At 45.4% G+C, this 8548-nt stretch overlaps 1 protein-coding gene across 1 annotated transcript; it reads right to left on the bottom strand.

Annotated features, from left to right (window-relative positions):
* Positions 1 to 1988: 1988 nt before the first annotated feature.
* On the bottom strand, positions 1989 to 6216 carry LOC130488419 (cytochrome c oxidase assembly factor 5). The gene is made up of 3 exons (XM_056862093.1): positions 6118 to 6216; positions 3653 to 3736; positions 1989 to 2124 (listed from the first exon to the last, which is right to left on the bottom strand). Exons 1-3 carry the CDS (start codon positions 6214 to 6216, stop codon positions 2083 to 2085), a joined length of 225 nt encoding a protein of 74 aa, XP_056718071.1. The 3' UTR covers positions 1989 to 2082.
* Between the last annotated feature and the right edge of the window lie 2332 nt (positions 6217 to 8548).

The raw sequence follows: 8548 nt of genomic DNA, 5'->3' as shown, positions 1-8548 counted from the left end.
GAGAGCCTCAGTTCTGCTGCCTGGCGTGTGAAATAAACTTGATTAAAAGTTTACATTTATCCATACTATCCTAAATAAAATTCAGACTCAAGTAATTGCTCCCAATAAATCCTTAGGCCTGTATAAAGCCTTTGCTTGGTACTGAGGCAGTGCTAACAAATTCTCTTTGGAACCTCAGCAGACAGAAAGAATGGAAAATCACTACATCAAATAGCCAAGCTTGCCCCCTAAGTAGATAGCAAAACCCGCACATCGGGGGCAGCCATGGCTACCATATAGGGTTCCACCAACTTGAGGCTATCCCCAAGTTCACAGAAAAATCAAAAATGGTCTTCAATAAGGCACCACAGAAGAACTTCATTCTGATTCCTAACTCTAACTCTTACTATCAAAATCTGGATTCAAAAAGTATTGCAAAATTATCAGAATTTGAACAATTAAGGCATGGATTAATTAAAAAGCATACTTTTCTAACAGCTCAGAGGCAAAGACAACCAGGACAAACAGCAATAGAGGGGAGACTGTGGATTGTGAGGGATCTGCAATGACTCATGGGAGATTTGGCACAGGGCCTCAGAGGCAGAGACAACCAGGGCAAAGAGCAATGAAGGGGAGGCAAGAGGGCAAAAATAAGATTCCTCCTTTCCCATATGTGATCAGTTAAAAAAAAAAAAGACAGATTCTGAAAGACTAGCAAATTAATTATGACAACAGCTGCATTTATATTCACTTCTTTTCCAAGCAAAAAAAATTGCCTGAAAGGGCTTACCATAACATTTAAAAATAAAAAAAAACAATGGGAGGCCAAGGACTATTTCATTGGGTGCATACACATGTTTAGGAAGCTTACTTTGCCACTTCTAAAAAATCTTAAATCCCTTTTGTGAACATTTTAAAATTCCTAAGGTGTTTTGATTAAACTCTTGGTACTGCTCACGACCTGAGTTCGATCCCGACAGAAGTCGGTTTCAGGTAGCTGGCTCAAGGTTGACTCAGCCTTCTATCCTTCCAAGGTCAGTCAAATGAGTACCCAGCTTGCTGGGGGTAAAGGGAAGATGACTGGGGAAGGCACTGGCAAACCATCCCGCAAACAAAGTCTGCCTTGGAAACGTAGGGATGTGACATCACCCCATGGGTCAGGAATGAGCCGGTGCTTGCATAGGGGACTTTTACCTTTTTACTGCTCAGTTAATTAACTAGACATCAGAGCCACCCCAAACCCTGTAATCCAGGGGAGGGGCAGAGTATAAGTCTATAATAAAGCAAAGAAATAAAGTAAAGATGAGGGTTCAAATCCTAACTCAGTTGTCGTATGGTCTTCAGTAAGGCATTCGTTCTCAGCCTTAGGTCTCTGGGTAGTGACCTACCTCATAAGATGAATTAAAGAAAAACGTATGAATTACAGTGGATATGAATATAGCTAACAGGCAAATAATGCCTTAGAGCCCAAGGAAAGAATTTCCCCAATTCACTATTGGACAATGGCCACTTTTATTCTACCATAGCCACTGTACTCAAAGAGAATCATTCCAGTCAAGCATCAGTTGCGCATTACAATTAGGGGCCTTGAATGGCAATGTGCACCCCCTTCTGTATAAAACACACACAGCCAGCTTAACAGGGTCTAGATAAGTATGGTAATTGCCTTGTGTTGCCACACCAATCCCTTCCAGGTTTGAAGTGGCTCTTTCAGGAGCACAAACTACCTAAGAACTTCAGCATTTCAACAGCAACTATGGTGAGAATACTGTGTCACTTGGGAGGAAAGACCCATCCAAACATCAAACTCCAAAAAGAAATAACTTCAGGATGATGCAGTTCAACAGACAGCCACTATAATACCTATGCAGAAATATTTTATTAAGAAGTTATGACTACTACCACCACCACAAACTGTTAGTCTTGGTTTTCACTTCAGTGTTCCTGATAGTCAGCATGTTCAGTCATTCAGTGCTTAATCATCAGTCGTTTCCATGGGAATGAAGTTTGGGAAAGGCCAATAAGATAATTGGTCAGTCTTTTAACGTGGAGATATCAGAGCATCCAAGGTTGTTCATGCTTGCTGTTGCTTAATGAGTGGCTTCAGTATCCCTTTCTTCCTCTGAATCTTGCTCTGCTATCTAACTTTTAAGAAGAAACAAATAATTAAGTTAGAACTAAAGAATTCCAATACTAAAACCTTTAGTGGCATAAAATATACAGGTTAAACAATATAAATATTGCGTAAAAGATCAAATTAATGGCATAAAAATATAAATGAAAATATGAAAAAATGAAAATATTTCAAAAAAAGGTCAAATTAAATTCCAATTATAGAACAGCATTCATCTCTGGGTTTTGTCATATCGTACTTTTATGGCACTCTGAAAGAATTTGGCCAGTTTCTCCATTACAATGGAAGAATCATTGTTCAGAAGGAAGGACACCTTAGCAGAATCAGAGAGTCCTGTCTTGCCAAGATGGGAGTTAAAAGTTTGAATCAAATTTCTGCATAATAAGAACAGTAAAAAAGCATATGTGAAATTGTTTCAATACAACCCCCCCACCCCCGCAACAGGGACAATTCCTGGCTGAGTGACTGTGCAGCAAATAAAACTTGCTCGCCACTGTGCAGGTTTAATCTTTGCTATTTCATTATGACATCAGTTGTTAGCAGGGAGGGGAGTGAGGGGCCGCTTGCCAGGAGCTCTGCAGAAGGCAACAGCAGACCCAGCAGCATAATAAAGCTTCTCCTACTGGCCATGTGCTGTAACAGCAAGCATCTCCAAACAATTTTTTTTGCTTTTCAATAGGTGCAGCTACTTTGCTTTATTTCTGTTTTACCGTATATACTCGCGTATAAGCCGAGTTTTTCAGCCCAAAAGAAGGGCTGAAAAAGGTGGCCTCGGCTTATACGCGGGTCAATACGGTAGGGGAGGGGGGAGGAGGGAGCAGGGAGGAGGGAGTGGGCAACTTACCGCTGCCGCCATCGCCGCCGCCACCGGGCCCATGCGGCTCCCCCGGCCAGGAGCGCCCTGTGAGGGCCTCCTGCGGCCGCTGCAAGGCCGCGCGGCCACCGCCGCCGGGCGCGCCCGGCTCCCCCCGCCCTGGAAGGGCCGGGGGAAGCCTGCTGCCGGGCGCGCCTGGCTCCCCCCGCCCTGGAAGCCTCCTGCGGGGGGCCCACCGCCACCACCACCGCCGGGAGCCCTGTCAGGTAAGCCTGCGGGGGGGGGGGTTATAAGCCGACCCTCGGCTTATACGCGGGTTGGCTTATACATGGGTATATACGGTAATTTCATTTCTGTCCTATATCTTCAACAGTGAAGACAGATGAAAAGAATTCATCTAGTTTCTCAGCAATTGCTTTATCCTCCCTTAATGTTCCATTACTCTCATTGTCATCCAATGGTCCAACCACTTCCCTAGCTGGTTTCCTGGTCCTAATGTACTTATTTCTTATTGTTGGTCTTGATGTGTTTAGCAATATGTCCCTAAAAAAAAAAGTTTTTTTTGTGAATGGAAAGAAATCTTTAGATCCAAACCTGCAGTTTGCATCCAACTCATTAGTGCTATTTATACAAATATTTTAAAAATTTAACAAACCCAGTATACCATTTCTCCATAATCTTTCTCCTTTTAAAGGAATAATTTACAGTAGAATCTAGCTACTCACCAGTGACCTTTTGCATTCAAAAAATGAAACCCGTAAACCACTGCAGTATCCTTCCCTTAAGCAGTCTTTGACACTTTTCCCTTCCTGTCATAAAAAGACAGTAAAATAATCAGCCAACATATTTATTCAGTAGGCAAAGAGATTTTACAAGCATGTTCTTGTCAGAGAGGGTGTATTTGATACCATAGCTTCTACATTGTAAAAGAAAATAGTTTTAAGTTCTTTGCTACAGTGCAAGCACCAGGCAAACAGACAATACAGAAAAGTATTTATTTTCAAGTTGTAGAAAACAATTTCTAAAGTCAAAACCTTAATCACATCCCTAGAGAGCCAGTGTGGTGTAGTGGTTAGGAGCGGTGGACTTTAATCTGGAGAACCGGGTTTGATTCTCCACTCCTCCACTTGAGGCCTCTAATCTGGTGAACCGAATTGGTTTCCCCAGTCCTACACATGAAGCCAGCTGGGTGACCTTGGGCTAGTCACAGTTCTCTCTGAATTCTCTCAGCCCCACCTACCTCACAAGGTGTCTGTTGTGGGGAGAGGAAGGGAGGAAGACTGTAAACCAGTTTGATTCTCTTTAAAAGGTAGAGGAAGTCAGCATGTAAAAACCAACTTTTCTTCTTCTATGTGAAATAATATCTTATTGTATGCAAAATAACATTTTAAGGCAGATTGTCTTGTCACACTAGTGCAGAGTGACAACCTTCCTACTGCAATGGTGCAAAATGAAGACTCTATCCCATACTCTATAACTAGCCCATGGGCAGCCCATTCCTAAAGGAGGGGGGCAGATCCTCATAGGAGCCGGCGTGACTCCCCCATTGGCATCTGTGCCACTTGCACCTTGCAAACAGGCATGGATGAAGGTGGCATTTTCCTGGAGTAGCTTCCACACCAGCGTCTGGGGGGCATTACCAAGGGTGAGCTGCCTTTAGCCAGCTTTCTAACACCTTTTGGGCTAAAAGGCACCATTTTGCAGGCATCAAGATACGCCTGCAAAATTATGGCATAGCCCTGTGGAAATTTATGGGGAGTTCCATGGAGTTTTAAAAATAAAATCTTTTTTTCTGGCTTGCTGCACAGCCTTACCACCCCCACCCCGGAATGGACTCTTAGCTGATTCCGTGTACATTTGCTCCAAATTAAGCTGCAATTGTACACACAATTATTCGGGAGTGAGCCCTACCGAAGTCCACGGCAATAATTGCTTTGCAAGTATTATCACGATCAGGATACGGGCCTGTTATCCTAAATGCAATTACCAAGGACTGTCCCAGGCAGCTTAATGGGTCAGTTCTGAATAAATGATCACGCACCCCGATTCCACTGAGTTCAGCGGGATTCTGTCAGCAAGGGCAACCAGTCGGGTCCCGGATAAGCAAGCTCCGGGTTCTCCCCCAGCCCCCTCCCGGTCTCGTGGGAAAGTCTCTTCAGTTTGGAAGGAAGGGGCGAAGGCTGGAGGCACTAACACTTCCACGTCAAAGCCTTCCTATTGTAAATCAACTATCTGTTCTCAAGGTGTCAATTCGGCCAGAAACGTGGCACCTCTAGAAGCTTGAAAGAACACTGATGTTTTGCATTTCAAAGATTACATGTAATCAATTCTAGTGTGTTGGTTCTTGTAGATTATCCGGGCTGTATGACTGTGGTCTTGGTATTTTCTTTCCTGACCTTTCGCCAGCAGCTGTGGCAGGCATCTTCAGAGGAGTAACACTGAAGGACAGTGTCTCTCAGTGTCAAGTGTGTAGGTGCCTGCCACAGCTGAAGATGCCTGCCACAGCTGCTGGCGAAACGTCAGGAAAGAAAATACCAAGACCACGGTCACACAGCCCGGATAACCTACAAGAACCAACACACTAGAATTGATTACATGTAATCTTTGAAATGCAAAACATCAGTGTTCTTTCAAGCTTCTAGAGGTGCCACGTTTCTGGCCGAATTGACACCTTGAGAACAGATAGTTGATTTACAATAGGAAGGCTTTGACGTGGAAGTGTTAGTGCCTCCGGCCTTCGCCCCTTCCTTCCAAACTGAAGAGACTTTCCCACGAGACCGGGAGGGGGCGGGGGGAGAACCCGGAGCTTGCTTATCCGGGACCCGACTGGGTGCCCTTGCTGACAGAATCGATGAACTCGGACCGTGAAAGCCTTCGGCAATTCTAGCGTGTGTCCCCTATAAAGACAGCCTGTATTTTCCCCATCTGTATCCTGACCTTAAGTTTGTATAGAACTACTGACCCGTTTGCTTTCTTAATAAAAACTTTTAAAACTCTCTGCAACGTCTGGAGCGAAGCTTACTATTGCTGAAATAAATGCAACGAGGTCCTGAAGTCTGACAGATTCACTCACAAGTGCCCCAATGTTACAGGCACGGGAGCCCTACCCAGGTCAGGATTTAGCGATCCCTCCCCTAGCCGTGCTGTTTACACGACCCCTTGGATGCCCTCCTCCGCCGGATTTCCCCACCTGGATGCAGGGACAGTTGCACAAGCAATCCAGGAGGTCCTCGCGAACGCCCGCGCATGCGCGCTTGTCGGCCTCTTTTTCTTCGTAGTACTTGGGCATCGCGGCCGCGGACGTCCCCTTCCCGCCCTTCCCTCAAAGGCCCACCACCGCTCCACGCTGCGTCCAAGGCGAGCGATTCCCCTTCCGCTCCCCGCAGCCGGGCCCGGCCGCCATCTCCCACAACGCGACGCCCATCCGTGTCGTCATCACCGCGCGCAGATGGACTTACCCACCATGCACCGCTCTGGGACCGTGCCGGGGTTGCGCCTGCGCAGTGCCGCACTTCCGCCGGAAGTTGGGGACAGGGAGAAGCCGCTCGGCTGGGGTGAGCTGGCGCCGTCGGTCTGAGAGGCGTCGCGGAAGGGGGGGGGTTTCCCTATAGGCGCCCCTCTGGCCCGGAGGGGACCGAGGGGAAGACCAGAGGACGAGGGGCGGGGCGCCTCAGCCGTGCGTGAGTATAAGTGGGCGGGGCGTCCCGGGGGTTCTGTGCCTGAGTTCTAGAACGCGGGATCCTCTCGCAAGCCCCGCCCCCAATGCCTGGCACGCAGAAGGTCCCAGGTGCACTTCCTGGGATCTCCAGTTCAAGGGACTTGCCTGCCTATACCTATTATCTGACAACTCCTCGTCTCTGTAGAGCTTGCTGCTTGGCTAGCTTGAATGCTAACCCTTCTATGGTAATGCAGGGCAGAATTCTTTTTTTATTATTATTATTAATTTTTTATTAAATTTTTTATAACATAAAAAGAAAAATAATTGTTATAACAACAAGAAAAAAATAATCAAAGTAACAATAAGAAAAACCAGGAGTATCCATATATATTCACTAATACAAATAAAAGTATCATTATTAAATCTATTAAGATATCTATTAAGATATTCTGCAGGGCAGAATTCTGAATATACCCTACTCAGACAGGATCTGCCCTTGCTCTTCTGGCTCTATTGACTCCTTAGCTCCATCGAAGTGGTTATATGGAAGGTTTCAAAATATTCCCAAACATGAACGGAAATGCGAACGTGGCTCCAACTCTTTGGACTCAATCGAGCACATGTTGCTAGATTGCTCATGATACGCATCCGCTAGGAAGAAAGGGTTAAATGCTTGGATGCATTCTAAATATTATCTTCCTAACAAAATGTCAAATTTTATTGAACGATGCAGCAGCAGGGATCACTGTGGCGGTGGCCAATTTCTTAGTCGATATGTTAACAATGAAAAATTTGGGAAACTGTGTTATGATTTTATGTTTGTTTTAGCTGATAGTTGTATTTATACTGTTTTTTCCTCTTTGTAATATTGGATATGCCAATAAGGGATTATTGATTGATTGACTCATTAGCCCATGATCGCGCTATATTTCCCCCCTTTTAATATACAAATGCCTCTGTAGTAAAGCATCTGCTTGGCATGCAGAAGGTCCCAGGTTCACTTCCTGGGATCTCACCTGCGCAGTGTAGCGAATCTGGAACTGGGCCCATAGCCCTGAGGCGGATGCCAGCGGATTGGCAGTCAGTCCAGGATAACACCATCAGAAAAGTCCTCTGCTACTTAGAAAAAGTGTAGTTTATTTTCAGAAGAATACAGAAGCTTTATTGGCATTTACAGTAACAAAACAAACAGGTAAAGCAGCTAGATATGGATCTAAAAAAAGAATGAATACACACTTCATCAGTAAATTTTATAATAAACAATTAAATGAGGGTTCCCCTCCTCCTTTCTCCCTCCTTTAGGACCTTGGCCAGGAACTCGGCTGTAGTTTATTTTACAGTGCAAAGATATAATACAAATACTGGTCACACTCTCTCCGCTCATAGCATTCCACACTGAGCTTCAGTTTCACTCCATTATATACACTTGATGGTCGCAGCCACCAATCACAGCAGATGCCTAGTCATCATGACATTGGTTCTTGTGGGTTATCCGGGCTGTGTAACCGTGGTCTTGGTATTTTCTTTCTTGACGTTTCACCAGCAGCTGTGGCAGGCATAGTGTTACTCCTCTGAAGATGGCTGCCACAGCTGCTGGCGAAATGTCAGGAAAAAAAATACCAAGACCACGGTTACACAGCCCGGATAACCCACAAGAACCAATGAACTCTGACCATGAAAGCCTTCGACAATATTTCATCATGACATTGCTCATGCATTGCATCAGCCTACTGGTCATAACCGGATCAGGCCAGCTCCCTCTGGCTCTCCAGGGAGTTTCCAGGCTGATTGCATCATTTCAGATCCATCTGATCTACCATGCACCTGTCAAACTAATCTGATAGCCTTGCAATATCGACAGGGACTAGGCAAGTAGGTGATGTGAAAGACCCCTGCTTGAGACCCTGGAGAGCCGCTGCCGGTCTGAGTAGACAATACTGACTTCGATGGACCAAGGGTCTGG

This window comes from Euleptes europaea, chromosome 16 (assembly GCF_029931775.1).
Source record: "Euleptes europaea isolate rEulEur1 chromosome 16, rEulEur1.hap1, whole genome shotgun sequence".
Lineage (NCBI taxonomy): Eukaryota > Metazoa > Chordata > Lepidosauria > Squamata > Sphaerodactylidae > Euleptes > Euleptes europaea.
The sequence above is the reverse complement of the archived record's forward strand: the minus strand, read 5'-3'. Positions and strand labels throughout refer to the sequence as shown.

Bases quoted from the DNA above. Each gene is read 5' to 3' on its own strand.
- LOC130488419 (XM_056862093.1), bottom strand. From the start codon at position 6,216: ATGCCCAAGTACTACGAAGAAAAAGAGGCCGACAAGCGCGCATGCGCG. The intron at 3,737-6,117 runs GTGGGGAAATCC...TTTTTATGACAG, and splicing joins GCAACTGTCCCTGCATCCAG to GAAGGGAAAAGTGTCAAAGA. The intron at 2,125-3,652 runs GTGAGTAGCTAG...TCTTCTTAAAAG, and splicing joins TTGAATGCAAAAGGTCACTG to TTAGATAGCAGAGCAAGATT.